Here is a 24,956-nt window from a genome sequence, read left to right as displayed (position 1 = left end):
TCTGTAAAGAGTCTAGACAGCTCTTTCAGGTTGGTGATGGCCTTGGACCTGGGAGTTGGGTCCCTGTTGAGCCTTGTGTCCCTGCGTGGGCACCAGGCAGAGCAGGACGGATGAAGGATTCTGGGCTCAGTGCAGATCACCTGCAAAGCAAGCTTGTCGGGAAAGGCTTGATGCCACATCACCCTGCAGTACCCTCCGGGGGTCCTGTGTGAGTCTAGGCTGACTCCATGTCATCCTCAGACTTCTGAAATGTGGGGGGTTAAGTGTGGTTCTGTATTATGCATAGGGTGACGACATGTACACCTGCTTACTCAAGGACCCATGGTGCTCGCTGCTGCGGGTCATTCCAGGAAAGGTTGTTTCCATGCACCAGTGGATGTACTTCCCATCGACAGCAAGTCGTCAGTGACCCAGGGTTCCTTTTTTTGTATAAGTTGCCAAGAAAACCCCTAAAGCCATAGTTGCTGCCTCTTGGAGGAACTGCCCTTCTCTGGTGTGTGTATTGCTTCTGCTGCTTCTGTTTCTCTTATCTTGAGATACTGAGTTAGTATAGTATCATTCATATTAACTTCAAATCTGAATTTGCTTCTGATTTTTAAAGAACAGGTACATCGATAAGCTTGTGTTGCTGTTTAGCTGGAAAGCCAGGGTGTGCTGATGTATCTGGCAGGATGTGACAAACAGAGTGACCAAGAATTCGCGTCCTATTTCTTGGGTTGGCTTTTCCCAATCTACAGGTGTGGGGTGAGGGTGACAGCCTGCTCGCCACCTGATACTCTGTGCTCCTTGAAGAGGAAGGACTTTGAGCCGAAGCATGATTAGTAACGTGTGCCGATTCTAAGTAGGGACAAGGGACAGCTACTGAGTGATTCAGCTGGCACTTTCACACACAGGAAATAGTCCAATGTTTAAAAATTCCTCCATGTGTGGTTGTCAGTAAAATGGGGAAAATAATGTGTACTCACTGATTTCCAAAGAAAGAGGGTCTGTAGGAAGGTTATTAAACGTGAAAGACTTTCTCTAACCTCTCCTATGTTTGTGGTCGAATCCTGACATCACCAGTGGGGCTGGGGAACACCCCCCTCACCGTCACCCTCACCCTCACGTACCTTCTCACACTGTTGTTCCATAACAGTGGGGAGTAGGGCGTGGGGTGGGTGGGAAGCTCCACCAGCATTTAGGATAAACACCCAGTTTCCTGTGGACCTTATGAGTACAAGCTATTCCACTGGGTGAGGGATTCCCTACAATGTATATCCCCCCAACCCAAATCAAAGGAATCTAGTTTTGAGCATAAACAGGTTCTTAATGTCATAGCTTTTACAGCTGAACCCTACTGTGGGGCCGTTAGTTCTGTCTTAGTCCACTATTAGCAGATCCAGGAGCTTCTTGTGTTGATGGTGAATGTTTACCATCGTGTGTAAAGAAGGGAGTGAACCTTTATGTATATACAGAAATCAGATGAGAAACGATTGCTGTGTGATCCCTGCAGGGGTGCTTACAGCATTTTTGAGGGCTAAATTCTTATTTTTAGATATCCTGACATCTTTTAAAGCTGCCTTCACTTACTAAAAATCAGCATAAGTATGAAAATCAGTCTTGGAGTAGAAAGGGATATACTTCAACTGAGTAATAACTATGCATATGTTAAAAATATCAGCTAAAAATTACTCGAAGTGTTAACCATGAATGGATACAAAATGCAAGCTGGAAGACTTATTCTTTCAGTATCAAAATTTTAAAAGGTTTTTGTGACACTTTTAACTATGGACAAATTACTATTAAAACTCAGCTGCATTTATAACATTTTAAATAACTAATTGCATTACATTATTTGTTAACTTTTCCTGAGGCATTTTGCATAGTTACGTAATTAATGTTTATCTCTTTGCCAGAATTCTGTTCATTTTTTTTAGATCAGAAACCTAAAATGAAATGTTTCCTTTCCATTAAATTGTTATTGAACTATGTAACTATCAATTTGTGAATGTGAGAACAAGATTATCTTGTCTCTTTTGGGATAATTCTTGCTTAATAGTGATAATGCTAAATGTTAAAATTATAGAACAGCTTATTTCTTTGGAAATTAGTATTCGCATGCTTGCCAGGTGAGAAATGTTGAAAATGTGGACATGAAGAAATTAAATTGCATTCATTTTGTATAGAAAGAAGACGTTAAAAACCCCTTTTGCCTCTTGCCGCCACTGTGTTTGCTTAGGTACAGAAATGAGGTTGTTGTAGGCACTTAGAATCTTATGTTTCACTTCCACAGTACTAAGCAAGCATAGTCTCCTAATTCCAATACTCAGACTCCTGATTATCAGATCCAGGGGAATAGATGATAATATACGTGAGCGTTGGCGTTTGATATGTGGGAGTCCTAACCACACACAGGCTGCTGGAGTGGGAGCCACTGGGCCACCAGGGCCTGGAATATGCGTGGTTGGGAGCAATGAAGACAAGAAAAGAAAATGCTGGCGAGAAAGCAGCAGCAGTGCCCATGAGGGTTGGAGTCTGGGACCCTTAAGAATGAGGGGGAAGCAGACACCTCTGGGCTAATCCCTGGGGCCTATCCCTGGAAGAAGCCATGGTCTGGAAGGACCGGGATAGCTGCTCTGGGTGGTCTGAGCTCAGCCCTCCCAGCTTGAGAACTCTCTTGGCAACAGCTGCCCCGGAGGCAGGCTGTGAAGATTCAGTGGACAGAGATGGAAAGATGCTGAGAACAGGGCTGATGCTCTCACGACTGCTGGGTGCCAGCAAGTGGGAAACACTTCACCAGCTCGGCTTCCTGAACTGAGCTGCAGGTCTGCTGCTTAAACACTCTGAGCACATCATGGAAACCCAGATTTCGTGCGCAGCAGTTGTGAAGGGGACACTCCCTCCTGGTCGGAATGTCTGAGTAGAATAAAGCGTAAGGAAACGGTGTAGTTCGTCAGTGTGAGCAGGTGTCCATGGTGGGATCGAATAGACATCTCTCAGAGCCAGTGAGACAAGCGGGACCTTTTCTCACTCTGATGTGGATGACATTCATGCTGTTCCTGCCCATATGCGGACAAGAGGAGGCGTCACTGGGAGCTGGTTCATTTTCCTGTTTTCTGATTGGAAATTCATGGTTTAAGTTCAGCTGGCATCAGTCTTTACATCGTTGAGCTTGGAAGCTTTTCAAACACTCACTGTATGAGCAGGGATCGTCTGCATCCTGTAGCCTCCACAATGGGTAGCCGGGGTGTGAAGTCCTGTCTTCACCATTAGTGTTTGCACATGCCTGTCTCTTTGCATAAAAGTTTGTTTTTCTTGAAGGTTCCAGTTAGATCCTTTTACTTAATGAAATACTTAAAACTGTCATGAAAACGAATCTGCCAGCCACCCTGAGTGAACGTGGGTGGGTTTTGTTTGTTTTCCTGTGGTGAATATTTTACTAGTGTAAATACTTGCATGAATGCTGAACACTGGGGATGGTGTCATCTTTCTGCTCATTCCCTTTTGGTTATAGTTAATGACTTCCACTTGGAGGGTGTGTCAGGCACGGTGAAGGGTGTGTCAGGCACGGTGAAGGGTGAGGATTACGGGCCACACTGAAGAGTAACCTTTGGTTCAAACCCTGCACAGGTGTCTGTTGCTTTTGAGTAAAATTAAGTGGAGATTTCCATTCTCAAGGGAAACATACACAAACACACAACAGAAATAACTTTAAAAAACAAACCTTTTAGTTTATGTGAGGTCCAGCAAATTTAGCTTGCAAAGTTTAACCTTTTTTTCCTAGAAGCCATTATTAATTCAGTGGCTTTTTTCCTAGAATTCATTAATTCAGTAGCATAAGGTAAATATATTTCTTTTTCCTGAAACTAATCACAGATTCTAAAACCAGTGACTAAAAATGGAATGTTAATTTAGGTATAGTGCCCCTGAAGGAAAATACCCAATATTGGGTACATGTATTTAGAAAGTGTAGGACTCTTAAAAGTCACGTGCTTTTGACATACACCTTGTTTACTAGTTTTGACCTACATTTGTAAGAACACATATCTTAAGTTGTTTGGATACAACTGCATATGTGTGCTCATGTATGTATAAATATTCAGTGTTTTTCTCCCTTTCCTTAAACAAAGAAGACATCAACACTCTTCGATATCAGTATTAATAGTAGAGAGCCATTTTTTCCCTCAAAATTAGAAGTCAGTTTTCAGGAAACCCTTATAATCTTTGTGAATTTGGTTTACCTTAATAATATGCCTCTAGGACAAAAACAAAAACAGAAACAAACCAAAACCACATATATTTGTGGGCTGCATTTTAAAATTTTCAATACCACATGCTTTAGGAAGGTAAACATTTACGAACAGAAAATGTAAAAGGACCCATTAAGGGCAGTTGGTGAGAAAGCACTGGGGTAAAAAAGCAGTCACTGGGTTACCCTGATGTGTCCAACACTTCAGTGGATGTTGTAAGTGGCTGACTGTACCCTGACTGCAGGGCCTAGGGGAAGCCCAGGAATAATGGTGAGGAATGTCCCTCCTCCTTACCAGGTAGGCAGGACAGACAACAGTCTCAAAGTCGGTGGAAATTTGAGCTTAAGTGCCAAGGACTCCGAACAGTGTAGACATGGAAGAGTTACTGCAGATGAGTGAACACTGTTGCACATCCTTAACACTGGGCTTGCACACTGAGTTAAGTGTCATTTCACTTTCAGCTGTGCTTTTCTACCCTGGTCCTTGGCTTGTCTGAATTGCTTTGCTATCCAAGCTAGCTTGCAACATGAGCACATTTTCACATTGTCTTTGCATATTGATTTAAGCTTTGATTACTCATTATTTTTTCTTATTTTAAATGGAAGAGGGATTTTTTTTTTTCTTATCCTGTGATTGTATGGAGCATATTTTGGAAATATGCATATTACTTTGTAAAGATTACCTCTAAATACACACGTACTCGAAAATCCAGCAGAGATTGTGGGTTCCAAAAATAAAGCAGAGATCTTTGTTAACAGCACCTTCCACTTCTAATGACACATCAGTGGGTAGAGGATTGTATACATTATGCTTCATTATTTACCTTTTGAATAGATGTATTATTAATAATTGCCACATGATCAAAGTTGGGCAAAATGTTTAGAAAGCATAATGTTTCCATAAGTTAGAAGTTTGTACTGTCATGGTTATTATTATTTAATATTAGGAAGTGGACTCATCAAAACTTTATCACACACATTATATGCCAAGATTGTCCAGATGTTTTATTCCCAGTAGTTCAGGGTAATTTTGACCTTGAAAGTGATTTTGTGCACAGGAAGCCTCAGAGTGTTTGCTGGGGGAATTCCTGTAGCTCATTGGTCTCACAAAAAGAAGTAACCATTATACAAACTTACTCAAAAAAACTAGCCTACTACACGTCTTCTAGTATGTTTTTTGCCCTCCTGCCCCCCACCCCCCCAAATCCTTTAACTGCAGGGCTTTTCAGGACAGAGCCATTATTTTAGAAAGCAGAATTTTAAAGTTTATATGTATAAATATTTAAATATATATATTTATACATATATAATATTTATATATGTTATATATATTTATATATGTATAATTTGAAGATAAAATGATATAAAAATCCTAGAATATTCTGCATCTTGCAAAACTATAAGAGGGAGATAATATTCAGTCATTTTTATCTTTCTAATAAAATCTTTGTCTCCATTTTATTCCCATTACTTGCCCAGATGGGGCAATTTGTTTAAGAAAGTCACTGGACTCATTAATTTAGGCACCACTTTATGTACATCGTTAAACATGGTTTAAAAGTGAGAATGTAACTGTTATTTAATCTTTCATTCAGCAATTGTTTAGTGATAGGGGTTGTGTCTGTTTCTGGCACGTAGTAGGATCTGTTGGATGAATGAATGGGAAAATAAAAGTCAGGGTCACTTCCATGGTGTTTGGGAATTTTGAGTAGGAATGAGTACGACGCTTATTTAATAAGGGCCAAGTGAAAGCTGTATTTTGTAGCCATTTCAGAGGTGATTCAGTCTTGGACAGTAGCAGTGTGCTCTTCAGATCCTGGATTTCTAGAAGGTCAGAGTGCCCCTTTGATGCAGTGTTCTATCCCGTCTGAGAGAAGAAACAGAGGGCTGTGGTGGCCCCTCATTTCAAAGAGGAAAACTAGGCTTACATCACCATGCCTGTGACAGGCAGTCGCCTGGCCAGCATCTTGGGCTTCCTGAAGCTGCTCGGGGCCCTGCTGGTGGGAAAGGCAGGACAGCGTCAGGGAGCAGAGTGTGAGCCTCTGACCCTGACCGCTGGCTGACCCGGGGCAGGGGGTGGTTTTTGAGGGAAGTGAGTACGTCTACCAGGGTGCTCCTAGTGTGTGGATTTACACAGAGGACCTGACCTGGCCCAAATCCCTGTGAACATTTATAGGTGGTCTGTGCTTGCTGAGGGGGTCACCAGTTTTATTTTCTGGGTCTAAACTTACTCTCTGTGGTGGCCCAGGAACCTTTCTGAGCAGGAGCTGACCAGCTTAGAGTTGGGGTCCATCCACCCCCCTCCAACCATGGTGGTCTTGGGTCCCTAAGCTAGCACTTGGGTCATTATGAAGTTCCAGGGATTAGTGTGTGGATTCTGTAGGGTAACATGAACAGTTTGATGAATGACGACTAGAAGTCCCAGGTGTCCTTTGGAAAAGCCCAACAGTTCAAAAAGGGACACAGATGTTAGATGTGGCCGCCTTGGTTCCTGGGGCCAGTGCTGGCAACCAGTCTGCAGGTGCGCGTCCACCAGTCTTGCCGTCGGGGGGATCAGGTGGTGTTGTTTCCACTGAACAAGGTATTCTCAGTCCATTCAAAGTAATCAAGAATGTTGAGGAGGGTCTGCCTGCTTAGGGGAGAAAATTATTTAGACTAAGTTTTTCAGAATTGGTTCCTTCCACGAAAACAGGAAGTCATTCTTCATACGGTCAACAGTTCTTTGTAAACTAGAGTAACATTGGTAAGAAATGTCAGTTTGCAAATAAATCATACAGTACAGAGAAACTTATACGTAAGCATTTACAGAGTTTTGAAATTTTTTATTAATTATTAGCCAGTAGGATTCAACATATTCTCATAGGTTCCTTAACTCAGTGGCACAGTGGAAGTTTTTTTGGGCTTCGGCTGTCCCTGGGGTAGAGTGTGAGTTAACATTGAGGTGCTAGGTATGCTGATGGAAGATTAAATACTCAAGGGAAGATACAGGGGAAGGTGAGCAGATTTCCTCCTTGAAGAATTTTATTTAGCTGAGAAGAAATGGGTAGAAATTGAATTTCAGGTAAATAAAATGTAAGTCAAACAGTCACTGATGGACAGAAAGTGCATTCCTAACAAGCCCACTAAAAAAAGCTGCCAGGGGACCAGCAGAAGCAAGGATGACAGTGTCTGGACTGCTCATCTGCGGCAGATGCTGAGCCTGGCCCCATTCTGAGTCCTGGTGGAGTGGGAGTTGGCCGGGACTGGGAGAGAGGAGCACGCAAGGCTTGTGTAGCCCAGGTGGCTGGCTGTCAGAGACATCACGTTCCCCCAGAGTCGCCTGCGCACAGCCAGCGAGGTTCAGCGGAAATGCTCCAAGCACTTTCCTTCAGTTGGTTATCTTATGTTCAGACCAAGAATGCTTTCTTGGACACAGCACTTTGTAGATGTCTTATTCCTTTCTTTACCCTTAGTGAAGCAAGAAGTGATCACAGGCCAGAAGAGTAATGGGGACAAGATCGTTGTTGCCACAGAGAAGATTGCTAGGAAATAAGTCAACTGCATAGCGGAATGTTGCAAAAACTGAAGTGTTTTTAAAACTCTTCACAGATATCTTCCCTATCCCAGCCTATTCCAAAATAACTAATTTTGTGGCACTTATGTTTTGAGATTCCACCTCCCAATGTATGATAGTTGCCTCAAGAAATTTCACTTCTGCCTCCCTCCATGTTCCCTGTATTCTGTAGCCCACGTCCTGGGGGACTGTCACAGTGAAGCCTCTGTCTTACCATTGTGCTCTTCAGACGAATGTTGAGCATCTGGCTTCCACAAATCAGGTTTGTCTAGATCTATGTAACTGATGTGCATCGTGGGATTGATCTTTACTGGATCATGTGTAAGTTTGTAGAGGATAAGCTTTTGGCAGAAGACAGAGTAGTCAGCTAATTGCAGCACCAAACGGGTGTTACAAGTTGAGATGAAGGTTCTTCCCTTGCTCCTTACCATCGGTGAGGATTCATTCTGAAGTTGGTAAAAAGAAAAGCAGCTGCTACAGTGGAACAACCAGAAACTACTGGAGGAGATAAAGTGTGTGTACTTTCTCCTTGCCCGCTGATTTTTTAAAAATCTGCAAGATACACTTCAGCATCTTTTATATTTTTCTTCAGTGAAAGATTCATTTACTTGAAAAACAGAAATCTTCCCACACAGACCAATATTCAAAATCTATTAACAGTTTGTGGGGGTGGGGAAGGAATCACAGGGTTGGGCTTTTCTGTTCTTTTTTTTTTTTTTCATTTACTTCCACTTAAGCACTTAAGCTCATTGTGCCAGAAATGATTTTTTAAATTTAACTGTGGAGAAAATATAAGTGTGTGTATATTTAAATATTTCCTCACAAGAGAAGGGGCTCGCTGGGGTTCATCCAGCTGATGTGATGGGTTGATGTTTTCCTGCGTTTGGTCTGTGCAAGTTCCTGTGACATGTAACTTACATAAATGCTCTATAAATCTTGTGTTAAAAGGCCTTGTTCCTGCTCAAAAAAAGCAGTTTTTGCCTTGGTTCTGCCTCTAAACAAAAGAGCTGTCTGATTTTTGAGAGGGGCCCTTCCTCTGCCCCCTACACATGGAATCTCCAGCGGGGTGGTCCTCATGGCTTGAGGCTCCAAGTGGTGGATGTATTCGCTTTGTGCCCTGTCCAGTGATGATGGGATGGAGGATGTTCTTACTGATGAGGAATTTACAGTGTGAAAGGGGAACGTGGTTGCCTGAAGCCAGGAAGCTAGTGCACAGAACCTGGACCTTGTTTACCTGTGATGCGCTCACCTGGTGTGATGTGGCATCCTGGGACTGCGGGGCTCCCAGTGGTGGCAGTGAGACCCTATGGGTGGGCACAAGGAGGAGAGTGGGCTTCTGAGTAAGTGGAGGACTGGGTGCTCTGGGTTGAGGGTCTGCCTGGGATGCTGGGTGAGAACAGCAGCCCCTCCCCAAATGTCGGGAGGGCACGAGCACCCTTCAGTGTGGGCTGGATGCCCTAGTTACCAACCTACCGCTTCACATTCAAAGAGAAATTTTAAACCATGCTTCGCTCCTAAACTGTGTTTTTAGGCTTAATTAAAATTACCTGATTTCCATAAGCCCTGTTTTCTTGTCTCAGGATCCTGTGGTGAATCCCCTGCTGTATTTCACGTTGAACTCCTGGGTTCTTGCACGTTTTCTCTCGCACACGCTGCAGCTGCTTGTCATGTTGCATTTTGCCCAGTCTCCACAGAACCAAACCCCTGCTCCCCTCTGTCCCTTCTTGCATGCGCCTTCCTGTCCTCCCTTACATCTCTCTGCCTCTCCGTAGTCTCACCTCTAAGAGGGGAGCCCTCTGGGTCTGCTTTGCACCCCTGCTTTCACTGCAGGGCTCTTGAGACTTTGTAGATCCGAGTCTGGCTCCTCATTGTACAGATGGGAAAACTGAGGGCTGGGGAGGTTATGCTCCTAGCCGACTTACAGCCGGGTAAGTGACCCCCTGGGAGCCAGTCCCCGCTTCCCGAATCCAGGTCTGTGCCTTCTCCACACACAGGGTTATGGCTGCTTGTGCTGTGGTTTTTCTTACTGTCAGGTCACGTGTGGTCAGGGCTGGGCCCTCCCTTCTTCGTTCATCCTGGCCGATGGCTCAGAGGATGTCGTCCGAAATGGTCAAAAGGGGATGAGCCAGGCACATACACTCTAGAATTGACCTGGAGTTGGACTGTTTTCTTCGGGAACCTAAGGATAGAGGTTCCATATGGAAATGTGCATTATCAAAGGATCAGGATGATGAAAATCACAATATGCTGGTGAAAGAAATCAGAGTTAAATACCTTGTTCATGGATCAGATGATGCAATGCGTAAAGATGTCAATTCTTCCTAAATTGATCTGTAGATTTAAGAGAACTCCTATCAAGTTCTCAGCTTTGTGGTAGACATAACAAACTTTTCCTAAAATTTATGTGGAAAGGGAAAGGCCCTCGAATAGCCAAAACAGCTTTGACAAAGAAGAATAAAGTAGGAGAAATCATTCTTCCCCATGCTAAGGCTTCCTGTGTAGCCACAGTTGTCAAGAGTGTGGGTTAGACCCACAGTGCAGTGGAATGGGGTGGGGAACTCAGACCTACACAAAATGCCCAATTAATTTTTGACCAAGGAGCAAAACCAATTCAATGGCGGAGGGATGACCTGTTCCATAAATCATGTTGGAGGAATTGGACATCCATAGGCCAAAAAAAAGAAAGAAAAAGATCTAGACCTGAATCCCACACCTTATACAAAAATTAACTTAAGGATCCTAGATCTCAGTGTAAAATGTAAAACTACAAAACATCTAGCAAAATAGGGAAGTCTTCGAGTCTGAGGATGAGGCAAAGAGTTCTTAGATTGAAACTAAAAGCACAGTCCCTAAAATGAAAAATGGATAAATTGGACTTCATCAAGATGAAAACTTCTGTTCTGTGGAAGACTCTGTAAGAGGATGAGAAGATGCTGGAACTGGGGTGCCCCTGTGTTTGTGGACCTGCACTCACCCTTCCTGACTCTGACAAGTGTCAAAGTTAAGTGGTAACATCCGGACCTTACTGGCTAGAGTTAAGATTTCAACATACTGCATATTTAAAATATATATTTTTCTTTCTGGTCATGCCATTAACTAAATGTTTTGAGGAACTTTATGGTTATTCCCATAAATGTAAAAATCCCAATCATGTTGAGAATTTTTTTCCATCATCCTGAGTATTTGAATAAGCGTTGGTGATTTTATAATCCTAGAGAAGGGTTTATATTTATCCTGATTACCTTACTTAAAATATCCTTATAGAACTCAAATTTCTAAATTTTACATTGGAAATATGGCATAAACCTGAGAAAAATGAAAGAGCGATATATCCAGTAGTAAGATAGCAACAAAGGAAAACACAATAATTGGGAAGTGATGTGACATCTCGAGTTGTGGGCCCAGGCTCTGGAAGGACGTGAAGGTGCTGCTGATGGGTTTGTGCGCAGTCCCGGGGCAGCCTTCGCCAGGCTCCAAGGACGAGGCCCCGCGGTCTCACCACCCTCTTAGTGGGAGGTCAGTGGGTGGGGAGCGGCGGGCGCTGGGGACTGAGATCCAGAGCTGCGAGCCGCTGTGTGGTGGACACAGGGAGAGCTGATGGCACCCCAGGTCCGGTTACCGTGGCGGGGATAAAAGAGAAGTGCGTGGATGCCTAAGAGGTTGGGATTTCAGGTTTCCTCAGGATTTCTGATACCTCTGTCATCTGCTGCCTTCGGCCTCACTCCTCTGGAGCCATCCTGCTCTTCGCATGTACTGCTGGCTGGCACACCCAGCATGGAATTCTTCCCGCCCAACGCGGAGCAGGAGCCGCGCCTGGGAGCCTGGTAGTGTCCTTCACAAGTTTGCACGTGTAATAGATACCACATGAGTACTTGTTGGGTTTTTAAACTATGTTTTCTTCCCTGTTTCATGTTTTCTGAGACGTTTCACGTTCTGTGTATTTGATCTTTTCAACTACGGTGGACGGTAATAGGTGTTATTACCAATATTTTATCACTGAGAAAGATGAGACCAGAGAAGTTAGCTGACGTATGGTTTGTGTTCAGGGCGAGAAGAGGTTCCCGGTCTGCCTGCTTCTACTCCCCTGGACAGGTGGGTTCTTGCCAGGACAGCACAGTCTCTCTGCAGAAAAGAAACGCTTCCCACAGAGATGACAGATGTGCCTCCAGCAGCTGGGTGGGAGGGGGAAGGCCGTCAAGGGTGCTCCCTAAGCCTTATAAAGCCAGCGGCTTAGGAGAGAGGCGTTCGGAAGGTTCCTGACAGCCGTAAAATTCCAAACATGGAAATGATTGCTTTGTTATATAAAGCATTCGTTCCAGCATTAAATAATAAACTTCTGACACCAAGAATGGAAACCGTCCCTGTTAGGCTGGTCTGTTTACTCGGCGCTTACCCAGCTGTGGAGGTGGCTCTGGGGCACATACTCCCCTCTTGGGGGTACTCCTGGCTCTGCGGGTTGTCCTATTCTGACCCAACACCCACAGGGCTCTGCAAATTCCTGTGGGGTCCAAGTTTGCCAGAATGAGGCCAGGATGGAAAAAGAGAGGAGCTGCAGTATCACCTCCCTTCTTGCATTTCCTAGGCTGGTTTTTCCTTCGCTTTTCTAAGACTCAGGGTTTGCCTGGAAACTCTGGACTACAATATAAGTAAGAAAAAGAATTCTTCCCAGGGTGGGGGCGGGGCAGGCGGGGTGGAGAATGGTCTCTGTCTTAGTGAGATTCAACCGTACATTGGGAGCTTTACTTGACTTGCATTTTCAGTTCAAATTTATGACTTGGCTGTAAACCTCTCGTTCCTTTGTTACAGAACACATGAGAACTTTAATTTCTACTGTTGTAATTCTTGGTCTTATGGGACTTCTTTGTCCAAGAATAACAATATAAATAACATTTTTGATAAAGTAGAAGGTGTCTCAAAAAATCACTTTTATTTTCTCTTCACTGAAGTTACAAACGATTTATGTGTTTACTTTTCTGTCATACATTCTTATTCGTAAAATGAAAAGAGAGTTAGATGGGTGTCTTGAGTATCAAAGCATGGAAAATACACTCTTTGGAATTTTGTATGGGAAATTCTCAAGCAAGGGATCCTGTGGTCCATGTCCTTTAACATCAGCAACTGTTTGCTCCTTTTCAAGGAGCAAAATGTAGACGCAGCATGGGCGAAGTGATCTACATGTTTCCTTGATAGTGTTCTTTTAGCTTACAGGTTGAAAGAATACTAATTAACCTGCTGTAAACCATGCAATAGTCTTTATAGATTGATAGGTTTTAATAAAGTCTTGCTTAGAAATGTGATGTGGAGTAGGGTTCCTCTCTCTCATAGCCTTTCTGCATTGAGTTTACAAAGTTTCATCCTGAAGACTGTGCTCATTACAGATCCAAAGTGAGGAGCAGAGGGGAGGAGCAGCCAAAGTTGGATGCTAAAGCATCCAACTTTAGCCTGAATGGATGTAAAGTGAAGAGAAACACTGTGTGTTTCCATGGTGATACCATGGCACTGATTGTAGGTCAACCTCAGGCAGAAACCAAGGAGGGGCTCGGGGTGGATGGAGTTGTGTGTAAAGCTAGCCAGCTTCTGTCTGTCCTACCCATCTTTCATCCATCTTCCTTCCTTCTATCAGTCATCTGTCTATCCTTTCAATTCTTTCTATCTCCATTCATCTACCTCTCTATCTGTCTTACTATATTATCCTCATTGGTTGCTTCAGAACACAAGATCTCCCTACTTATATAAATTTGCAGTGAGTTTGACATAGATAGTCTGTTGGACCTCAGTCTACCAGATGCTAAAGTAGCTCCAGAGTTTAAAATAACTGGACTTTCTGCGTGGAAAAGGAAACGCAGTGAGGACATTTTAGCCCTGATGCTTGGGATGCCTGAGGAACCTGCTCCTGCCGCAGACGCTGGATCCTTTACGTAACACATGAGCCAGGCTGGTGTTTCGCACACTTTAATAATGGAATAATCATCGATTTCCCTCTGTCCTTTCCCCACATGGCCACTAAACAGTTAAATAATCACCAGGCATTTTCCCTGATTATGAATGCAGCATCTGTCCAGTCACTTATTTGAAGTCATTCTGTATGTTGGTGTCTGCTGCTCATTTGTGATTAACTCCATCAATACATAGTCCTGGTCTGTAAAACAGAGGGGTCATACTTGGTTCTGTAGGACACTGACCCGTGAAGGTGTCACAGCCTGGCTTTGAAGATAAGCCACTCATATATGTTACAAAAACAAACTGTAAGCAGCCATCTGAGGCCTCATGAGACTTGTGCAGAAATCTGTGTGGCCAGAGCGCAAGGCTGGGATGTCACTGAGACAGGGCAGGGCCTGGGGGCATGGAAGCAGGCAGTGGGGTGCGAGGTTGTCCCTGAGGAGGGTGTCCGGGTCAGGCGGAGAACTGGGCAGGACATCAGGTGGCAAGAATGCTGACCAGTGGTCACAGAGTGGAGGCTTGAGTGGAGACTGTAGGTGTGGCTTTCATGGGAAAAGTTTTGGACTTGGACAGAGGTGGTTTTCTTCTTAGATCTGGGGACCTGGGCGAGAAACATAACCATTATTTGCGCCTCGACTTCTTACCTATAAAATCAGTTGTTATAAGGATTAAAAGAGATTATTTAGGACGCATAGGACAGGGCCGTGTAGTTAATACTTCTGGCTATGCAGGCTGCACACTGTGTGTTGTGGTGCTTACCAGGGAGTATGGCTGTGTGCTGGTAAAACTTTATTTCCAAAAACAGCCCACAGGCTGGATTTGTAGTTTGCCAACCTGTGATTTAGATAAAATTCGTGGGGTGTGGAAGTTATTCAATAAATAGTGTCTCCCTTTCCCTCTTCTAGGTTTCGAGAGATGATAGCAGCCTGGGATTTCTGAGTCGTATCTGGTTCTCCGAGCTGACTGCTTAGTGGCATGATTTAGTAGTGGAGCTGAAATAGAACACGTGCGTGGAGGTACTGACTCCGCCTCCCATCCAGCCTTTCTGAGTCTGTGGGGTCAGGAACCTGAGTGGACGCCCCTGTGAGGCCGACATTAACATCTCCCCTTTAAAGAGGAGCTGTGGCTTCATGCGGAAAGCGCCTGTGTTCCTTTAGGCCAGGATCTTAACAACTGGAGATTTCCAAAGTAAGACCAAATTTAAAATGAGAGTGAAAAGTGAGTGTCCTTTGAGATTGGCTTCAAGGGAGAGACCCCCCCCGCCCATACTTAAATGTTCATCTGAGAAATTTTTAAAACTTGAGCTGAACTTTGTCTTTTAATCTTTCTACTAGCTTAAATGGTTGATCCTCAGGCTTTACTATATGTCTGCCTTTACTAGTGGGATTTTTCTTTTCCTATAGATTCTTCTCATTGTAGCCTTTTCTTTTCCACTTAGAGAAGATCCTTTAACATTTCTTTTAGGGTAGGTTCAGTATTTATTTATTTATTTATTTATTATTGATTGATTGATTGATTGATTGATTGCTGTGTTGGGTCTTCGTTTCTGTGCGAGGGCTTTCTCTAGTTGTGGCAAGTGGGGGCCACTCCTCATCGCGGTGCGTGGGCCTCTCACTATTGTGGCCTCTCTTGTTGCGGAGCACAGGCTCCAGACGCGCAGGCTCAGTAACTGTGTCTCACAGGCCTAGTTGCTCCACGGCATGTGGGATCTTCCCAGACCAGGGCTCAAACCCGTGTCCCCTGCATTGGCAGGCAGATTCTCAACCACTGCGCCACCAGGGAAGTCCGGTAGGTTCAGTATTGATGAAGTCTTTCAGTTTTTGCTTGTCTGAGAAGTTCTTTATCTCTTCTTCAATTCTGAATGGTAACGTTGCTGGGTAGAGTATCCTAGGTTGCAGGTTTTTACCTTTCAGCACTTTAAGTGTATCATGCCATTCCCTTCTAGCCTGCAATATTTCTGCTGAAAAATCAGCTGATAGCCTTATGGGGGTTCCCTTGAATGTGACTCTTTGTTTCTCTCTTGCTGCCATTAGAATCCTCTGTCTGTAACTTTTGCCATTTTAATTATGATATGTCTTGGTGTGGGTCTCTTTGAGTTCATCTTGTTTGGGATGGGACTCTCTGTGCTTCCTTTACCTGGATATCTGTTTCCTTCTTTAGGTTTGTAAAGTTTTCGGCCATAATTTCATCAAATACATTTTTACCCTCTTCTCTATCCTCCTTCTGGAACCTATATAATGTGGTTGTTCGTGTGCTTGATGTTGTCCCAGAGATCGTTTAAACTGTTCCCATTTTTAAATTTGCTTTTCTTTTTACTGTTCTTCTTGTGTGATTTCCATTATTCTATCTTCCAGATCACTTATGTGTTCTTCACTATCACCTAATCTGCTTCTCCTTCCTTCTAGTGTGTTTTTCATTTCACTTATTGTATTCTTCAATTCTGACTGGTTCTTTTTAAAAAATATATTTTCTAGTTTCTTACTAAAATTCTCACCATGTTCATGTATTCCTTTCCAAAATTTAGTTAGCATCCTTATTACTAATGCTTTGAATTCTTTATCTGGTAAATTGTTTATTTTTGCTTCATTATCTGTTGTGAGCACAAGTCATGTCTTACCCCAGGGTGTGCTGGCAGCTCTCACCTTTTAGGAGGAGGGGCTGAAGATGGAGGGGTGAGGGCTGGAGCCAGGTGTGAGCTGGGCTTCCCCTCTGCTCGGTGGCATCAACACCCTATCGGGGCCGGGCCAGGTCCCAAGTTCCTGGAGCAGAAGCACTGAGGGTCAGGTCCAAGCCGGCTCCATTCCCTTTAAGTGTATATTTTCCGTGCTCCCCGCACCAGTCCCCTCGCCCCAGCAGTGCTGAAGCAAGAGGTGCCTGTGTGGGCTCTCAGTGGGGTTGGGGGTTTGGCCGCTGACAGAGGTCAGGGCTGCTTCTGACTCGCCACCTGTGTAAGCGCTGCTAGTTGTTGCCGCCACCCCACTCAGTCGCTGCTTTGGGTCTGAGCTGCTCTGAGTCTCACAGCTGGGCCTTCTCCCCGTCATGAAGCAAGCGGGACTGGAGCGGTCGCTTGGCTCAGGCTATGGGAAACCAGCAGCTGCTGGAGCAGCCCTCACTCTACCCTGCATGGGAGCAAGCCGGCGTGCACACTCCTCACCGTGGAGCCCAGGCTTCCCACAGCCCTCCTGTTAGTCCATGGGCCCTCCAACCAGCACTCATCTTCACTGTGTCAGACCCCAGGACCAGGGCGCCTGATCTGTGGCTGAACCACTCACTCCCCAGGGCAGATCTCTGCTCCTGTGATCTCCCTCTTCCTCTGAGTCCCCTCCCTGGGGCACAGCTCCTGACCTGATCACTTCTCTTCCTACCCTATTCCATGTGGCTCTTTCTTACAGCCCCAGTTGTACAGGAGTCTTTCTGCCAGTCTCCAGTTAGTTTTCAGTGAGAATTGTTCCACATGTAGATGTAGTTTAGATTTGTTCATGGGGGGAGGTGAGCGCCACATCTTCTCTGCCATCTTGATCTCCTCCTCAAAACTTAAGCTGAACTTTGGGTGAAGAACAAACTGGAAGGGGCTGGTTCATCAGGCTAGGATTTGATGGCAGGACTGTGCAGAGCAGCTGTGGGGTTGGCTGGGAAAGGGAGAGCACCGGAGGGAAACACCCAGTAAATAGTAGGTGTCTACCCTGTGCTCAGGTGGCCTCCCAACAGGCCAGTATGTGCTTTTCCCACCAACACACCCTCACGCACGTGCTCCTTTCCCTGTCTCGTGCTTCTGTTTTCCTCTAGGCATCCCCTCAGGGAGCAAACTGGTTTCGAGTTTATAAAATGCTGAGCAGCAGCACAATTAGCACAAAAAATAGCTTTCTCATAGTTTTATTATCTTCAAAGAGCGGTCAGTTTGTTTTAGCACCAGAAACGCTCAATAGTGGGATGTGTTTTCATATATTTGTGTTGTTTACAGCTCCATGTGCATAAACTAGTCATGTGTTTCATGGGCTGGACAAGACTGCAGTGAGCTGTGAGCTGGTTGGGTCAGGGTGCCCTCTGGTTTGATCAAATGTAGCGAGCACCACCACCAGGAAAAGCGGACTTAGCAACTTGTGTGTGACTCATTATAACTTTTCATTTGTTTGCTGTATTTTTATTAAAACTTTAGTATTTAGCTCTTTTAGGAATGATGGCTTGGTCAGAATATTAGGAAAAAAATTAACAGTTTCAGAAAAATTCAAGGGCACAAATCAGCATTTTGGGTACGTTCGAGCTTGTAGTTGGGAAAGGCTGTTGCATGTCATAAAGGTTATTTGTCCCAGGTACTTGGCACTTGGGGAAAATGCCAGCCTAGCAATGGCCCTTGAATCTCTGGCATCAGCAATTTAATTCCTGTTTTAATGATAAGCTTCTTTCTCATATATTTTGGATTCCATAGGTCCTATGTTCTCTTGCTTTGTTTTATCTACTGTTTCATTTCGCCTTAGACACTTATTTTCAAAAATACGCTAGCAGTAAGTATAGTCCTTGGGACTGACACGCCTGATAAGAAAAAAAATCTCATTAATGGAGGAAGATGCTAATCAGTGGTGGTTTTGGCCAGCTCTCACTGGGGTAGACACCTGCAGAATCCGTTGTTGATTGAGTTAATGAGAGCCGCGTAGACCGGGGAGGTTTCCTGCCCCACAGATGCGAATAAGATTGCAAGAATCTAATTCTGGACCCCTTCAGAGCCAAAACCTTGTGAGAAGGCGCTGGGGACAAGCATGTGTGCGCGTAGTAAAGGATTTTATATAACTTAAATGAATATTTATTTGTGAGCAGAGGAAACGTCAAGGTGAATGATATGAAGTGCTTTCTTCTTAAATTATAATTATAAGGAAATAGAAGACACACACAGATGTGACTGTGTCTTCTCAGTTGAGTGTTCAGCTCTACCTGTGAAAGCATTCTGAACTTCCCTTTCCTTCTCTTACAGGTGACATCACACAGAAAGGATATGAAAAGAAGAGATCGAAATTGATTGGAGCCTACCTGCCCCAGCCTCCAAGTACGTAAACCTTGATGAGTAGCATAAAGCATCCCATTTTAAGAGTTAACTGCAACACGCGAGAGAACAGCTGAACACAAGTCCTCCCTCAGTCCCCAGTCTGCATGCAGATCACGCCATTGAGGTGGCACTAGGCACATCCTACTCCTTTGTGTGATTGCAGGATATTTTGTGAATTTAGAAGATACATATGACTTTTCTATAAATGTGCCTAATAAATTTAATAGGTACTTTATTCATAGAGCCGCAGTAATATGTTTGATTACTTTAAAATGCTATAATCATAAAAAATATGAGAGCATTTATGGTTTAAACATGACTTTTGTCTTAGTTAAATTTATTGATAATGGTTTAAATTAATCCAAGGTTTTCGTTGACGTCATTGGTGAGGGGTGGAGGGCCAATCTAGAAATCTAGAAAATGATGTAACATCCTGCCTGGTATTATAAAATCGTAAAGGTTGGTTGTTTTTTGAAACGTGATTGTCAGCGTTATGGATTCTTCCCCAAGTACAGATTCTGTTTAATTCCAGCGTTTTCACGTGTGCAAGTGTGTAGAATTTCTGCCCTCGAGCTGGGTTCTGTACATTTCAGGGAAAGGAAGATGATACTGGGCTGCAGTTGTAACACTCCGTTCTGATGTAAGCTCAGTTCAGCCCGAGGGCAACCTTGAGAATTTTCTGGGCATCAGGAAAGGCTTAAAGCTAACACAAGTCCTCCAGGAGGAAGGACAGCAACAGAAATGGACTCTCCAGTGTTCACTGTTGGAACAAATGTGAAGCTCTGCTGAGCCGCTTCTACTAGAAGAGGTTCAAGTCTGCATGTGCAGGCCCAGTGCAGGCCCACCGGCTCTCCGGGCTGTGACACAGCCTCCAGTGCTGTGGGCGCAGAAGGAGTGTCCCCACCTGTGGCTCACATTCCAGGACACTTAACTTGTGTGTTGAGTTTCTGCTGCTTTTTTAGCTTTGTTTGGTTTTGTGTGATTTCTTTCTTTTCTCGGTACTTAAAAAAGTTAACATGACGGCCTGGGTTTTCCTGCTGTCTAGTCTGTAAAAGGAAGAAGCTCTGAGCTGTCTGAGTGGATGGAAAATAAGTGTGTTGTCTAGCTGACCCCATGTGTGAGAGGCTTCAGAGCACACGTGGGCAGACGACTAGATGTGGTCTCCCCGCTTTCCTCTTCTCGTGCTCCAGCAGAGCTGTTGTGATGAATTCCTGTCTGCACGTGGCCCCTCCTGGTCTTGGAGGAAGGCTGGCGGGGAGACTGTAGACCCTTTGGGTTGCTAGATTTTATTGTCCGTGCCTTACCAAACAAAAGTGAAACAGAAGCAGTTCTGCACCTTCCCAGAAGATGGCTCTGGAGCTGCGACAGTGCCAAGAACATGGCTGACCCGTGTTGCTGAGCGCTGAGGGTGGCCCTGTGTGGCGTGGTCCCTTTGATGTTCTTTGTGCTGTTCTGCATGGGGTCGGCTGCTCTGCTCGGTGCTGTAACAAATTTAAAAAAAACTAAAGTTTGAATTAATTAGTTTTTTTTCAACTTGTTACAGCAGCGAATGGAGCTGCCGTGGTCCGGTGTAGACTGCAGCACAGTGAAGGAGCCCCGAGAAGAATGCTGCAGGCTGGCAACATCGGGGTATGTGACATCCGAGACGCCGCGGTCAGAGAGCGGGCGGCCAGCACCGCAGGAAACCGGCCACTGTTTTACTTTCGTTTCGGTGAGCGCACTTAACTGAGAGAGAGAGAGAGAGAGACACACACACACACACCCCACGGCAGGGCACGTTTGCAATGGACTGTCCACCTAATGCCTTTCTAAACAGAAGTGAGGGCTCAGCCTTGGGGGAACTTAGGAGGTCCTGTTTCTGAGCCCCTGTTCTCCATTTGAACTTGTGCGACTTATTTGAGGCCACAGTGTTCCTCGGGCAAAGAGCTTGTCACAGACCCCAGACCATGATCATCCTGCTGACTCAGGGCCCAGTTTTGAGTGTTTTCTATTAAAATATAATACTCGGTTTTTACAACCATATTTTTGCATTTGGAGCACTACTTACAAAACACTTAAGAAAGAAGAATGCATGACAGATCATACAATTCTTCCTAAAATTGTTGATATTCCGCTAACCTTTGTCTCATAGCCAGAGACCTGGGTGAAGGATGAACTGTAATGAATCCTGGCCTCTGAGATCTGCTTCAGGGAGTAAGGTCTGTAGCTCCATGGTATTCCTACCTCCAGAGGGCAGTTATGGAGTTTTGAAATTGAAAAATTGAACCAGTTAATCATAGAGTGTATTCTTAGAGGTCGTGATCCTATTCAGAGGTCAAAATTATTTTAGTGAGCAATATTTTGAATATAAGAAGCCCATAAAGATGAGTTCAGTGCACCTTTTAGTACAATAAGGAATAAGCATTTATAAGCTTCAGGGTTTTACCTCAAATAAAAGGCACTGTTTGAGAATCAGGTACAGACACTAAGCTGTTATGTCACAGTCGGCCCCCAGGATCTTAGAGGAGGGAACCCAGCCGGGTCTCTCCGCTGTGGCTCTGCCCTCCTCTCCATGCTAGCTTGCTGACAGGCGTGATGCATGTCTGTGTGGGGAAGAGCGGAGCGGTGGTAGGCGGGCGGTGGAGTTGGGCGTTAGCTGCAGGGGCCCCGTCGCAATTTCTGTATGCCTCACTGCTGCACCTGTGGATGTGTGAGGCTGTGAGCGCTGCTTGGGAACACTGCTCCGTGGCCCTTGTGGCCACGCCATTCCCATTGGGAAGGAGAAGGCAGGTTCACCCATGCTGCTGGGATTGGGTGAACAGATGCCCAGGTAGTTTTGCAGTTCTTATTGCTGATATGTATTTCTGAGAAGTTGCCCATTTCTGAGAAGTTGCCCATTTCTGAGAAGTTGCCCTGGGTGAATGGTCACTCGTATAAGATGGTCTCTGGGAAGCAGTAAGGAGAGCACAGTGTTGAATGCTCACCTAAAGCTGGATGAGGGAAAGTGTGCCAGAGCTAGAAAGAAAAAAAGAAAATTATGTATTTAATGAAGTAAGGGGTCAGAATATATTGAAAATCATTATCAAAGAGAAGATATTATTCGGGAGAACTTATTTGGTTCTAGTTCTCTTGCAGTTTTTCATTAGTCTCTGAAACTATATATTTTTCATTAGTCTCTGAAGCTGATAAAATTTGTGAAAATAGAAGCTAAAATCCACTCTCTACCACTGTCTCCAGGGATATCTTAATGACGTGGTGTTAGCTTCTATATGAGTCTTCACTGCTTTCATGACAAGGCCATGGTGATGTGAGGTAGTAACATTCCAATGTTACCATAAATAGTGAAACCTTCCTTGACCAAATAGTCCCTCTATTCCCATGATGCATGTATTGGCTAGATATAACTTTCCACGTGATTGGCATCAAATGTTTCTGAGTGGTGAGTGATTTATGTAGATCCAGTCTTCTCCAAGCCCAGCTCGCCTTTCCTCCAACAGCAGGCGGCTTGTGCTCAGTTACAAGGACTTACTGTGACTGTGTAGTTGTGAAAATCTTGGTGAATGCGGCTACTGTGACCAGAGGGCAAGTCTGTCTGTTTCCTTCCTGCTCTCTGGGCATCGGCTGTGGGATCCACGTGAACAGCCTCCTCAGAGAGGAGCCTCTCTTGGTTAGGGCGAGTTTATCGTCCACTTTTGCTCTTGTGGAGAAGGCAGACGGCCCCACCCGGAGTGCAGACTCGTCTGCATCAGAAGGGCTTCACGGGTAGCAGCCTGACCTCTCTTCACCTCCTCCAGCCTACATCCGATGTCACACTGCATGTGAGGCATTCTGTATGTGCTTGTGCCCTCTGCCTGTACCTGTGCATCTTTTAAAGCTCAGTGCAGTGTCACTTCGACAAGGATTTCTTCCCTCATCCCTGGGGTTAGGACAGCCCATTGTGTTTTATATTTTCCAGAAAGTGAAGCTTACTGGCACTGCTGTGATTGATCGGTTCTGCTTCTTCACATTAACAACTGCTCTGCTTCTCTGGTGCCAGGTGCACAATTTGGTCTATATTTTCATCCTGCCACAGAGTTTGTCTCCCAAAGTGCAGCCCTCACTTCCCTGGGCACAGCAGTGTGTTGCCTATCTGACCTGGGTTGTAGGGACACAGAGCTGGTCCTGGGGGACTTCCTCGGCCATGCCATCTGTTCATGATGGGTGGGGTGTATGTAGCCTGCAAGGTTAAATGCCAGGAAAGGAGAAATATGAGTAGTTAAATCAGGGTGCCCTGAGACTTAGCATGAATTCTTTCCAGACTGAGTTGCTACAGGATTGAACTTTCATCACCTAAAGGTAAATGACCTGTATCCTAGGGTAAGCCATGGTCATGATCTTGATACACAGTTTGCTACTCTCAGTTGTCTGAGAAGTATTCTTATTTTATCACACACAGCTGGTGATTATTGATGGGTTTCTTGTTCTTTTTGGTGACATGAACCAATCAGGTTCCTCCCCCAGACACCAGTAGTTAACAGGGAACAGCTGAGCCTCTACGGAAGGCAGAGCTGGGCATGGAACAGTGAGAGTGGTGTCCACTTTGGATCTGGCTCATATGGGTTTTTGTGGACAATCTATAAGGAAAACGCAGAAATCTGAAGCCCTGATCCTGACCATATACTCTCATTGCCTCCGAACTTACCTGCTGAGCAAAGCCAAGTGCTGGGATGTGGGGATGAGATACAAATGCACGATGGTAGGGGCTCTCGTGAAACCCTGAACTCCAGGTCGTCTATACTTTTCCAGGCATGAGTCCCTACGCAAATTCAAACATGAATAGGAAAATGGTTAGCAAATTTATACTGATTTATTGCAAGGCTTCATGCTAATGGAGGGTAAGGTAGACACAAGAGTGACAGTAATGTAAGAATCAGGCCAGCATGGTCGGGGAGATGTTACAGTGCTGATGGTGAAATTTCTGTCTGTTTTGTGCTGTTCTCATTTGAGTCAGTATGAAGTGAAAGTAGTAAATTTCTCACCTGTACTACAGTTGTACTGTTTATTTTCTGGCAAACTCCGTGATGGCACTTATGTTAGAAATAAGTGCTGTTGCGTGAGGGAAAGTATAATTAGGTGCTAGAAGAGAATGGGACAATTCAAAAATCGTTTTTGTACAAACTTGAAATATGGAAAAATCCTTGTCAGTTTTACCAACTGCCTAAAGCATGTTTTCACTTAAGTGAGAGCCCTTTGGGTGCCCGGTGAGTTCGAAGGACCCTGAGACCCACGAATGCTGTGTGCAAGGAGCAGAGAGCCTTGAGTCACGGTGAGGGTCCTGGGAGTAGCAGTCACTCCTGTATTAATGTGTCCATGTCTGCACCCCAACACATGTGGGAACCGAGGTTCAGAGGCTGAGCGATTTGTCCCATTACGCAATTAGTAAAAATAAGACCAGAATTTGAATCAAGATCTTTGTTTTAAATCTTATATACATTTTTATGCAGGCTATCTTGTACACATCCTTCATGATTTCTTTTAAAAATATGTTGAAAACCAAGGTTTTTCAGTGTATTTCCCTTACTGTCTGAATTTAGAAATACTGACTTTTTCTAGAAGGTGTCTATACTACAGGTCTTCTGGCCTATAGTGCACCATTGTGTCTGGGTGAATGGACCAGCCCCTGTGGGCCTTATTCTTAGGTTAATAAGAGGATTATTGTGATTTCTAGTATCTAGTTTACCATAGCGTTAATGAAATAACTGCATTTATTTAATAATCTGAAATTGGTGGATTGTTTAGGTGCCAGAACTATATTGTTAGGATTTTCTTTGGGGAACCTTTCTTTTTTTATTGAAGTAAAGTTGATTTACAATATTATGTTAGTTTTGGGGAACCTTTCTTAAACATGTGTTAGAAGTAATTGATTGAAGTTCTAATAAAAATGGCTTATTTCTCTGCTTTGTCTCCCTTGGGCTTAAACAGAGTTTTTACATATGGAGGGGAAAAAAGCATTTGGAGGAGTGAATAGTGATAGGACAGGGTAAAAACTTGGGAAGAGTGTTTCTGTGTGACAGGAACCTGGAGGCACGAGTGGGAGGTGGCTGACGAGGAGGGTGTGGTGGAGGGAGGTTGGCAGTCAGGGAAGGAGCCTAGGGCTCGGTTCTGTGGTCCACTGGGTGCAGAGACATGAACCAGTCAGAGCCCTGCTTGGATTGAAGAGAGAGACTGACATTCCGGGC

The 24,956-nt window shown here is 44.5% G+C and overlaps 1 protein-coding gene across 7 annotated transcripts in view; it reads left to right on the top strand.

The window, feature by feature from the left end:
• Window positions 1-24,956, top strand: part of DIP2C (disco interacting protein 2 homolog C) — a 364,119-nt gene that overhangs the window by 159,690 nt on the left and 179,473 nt on the right. For 4 of the 7 annotated variants that reach the window (XM_082442364.1, XM_082442363.1, XM_082442366.1 and 1 more), the window contains exons 2-3: window positions 18,688-18,759; window positions 20,303-20,470. In XM_082442364.1, coding sequence (XP_082298490.1) covers window positions 18,688-18,759; window positions 20,303-20,470 — 240 coding nt within the window. Of the gene's footprint in view, window positions 1-14,720; window positions 14,738-18,687; window positions 18,760-20,302; window positions 20,471-24,956 lie in introns of those variants that run through there. The other 3 variants (XM_082442368.1, XM_082442367.1, XM_082442369.1) reach the window with 2 other exon arrangements.

Source organism: Balaenoptera physalus (assembly GCF_965194825.1).
Source record: "Balaenoptera physalus genome assembly, chromosome: 2".
NCBI lineage: Eukaryota > Metazoa > Chordata > Mammalia > Artiodactyla > Balaenopteridae > Balaenoptera > Balaenoptera physalus.
Note: the sequence above shows the minus strand (reverse complement) of the source record. Positions and strands in the feature narration are given on the sequence as shown.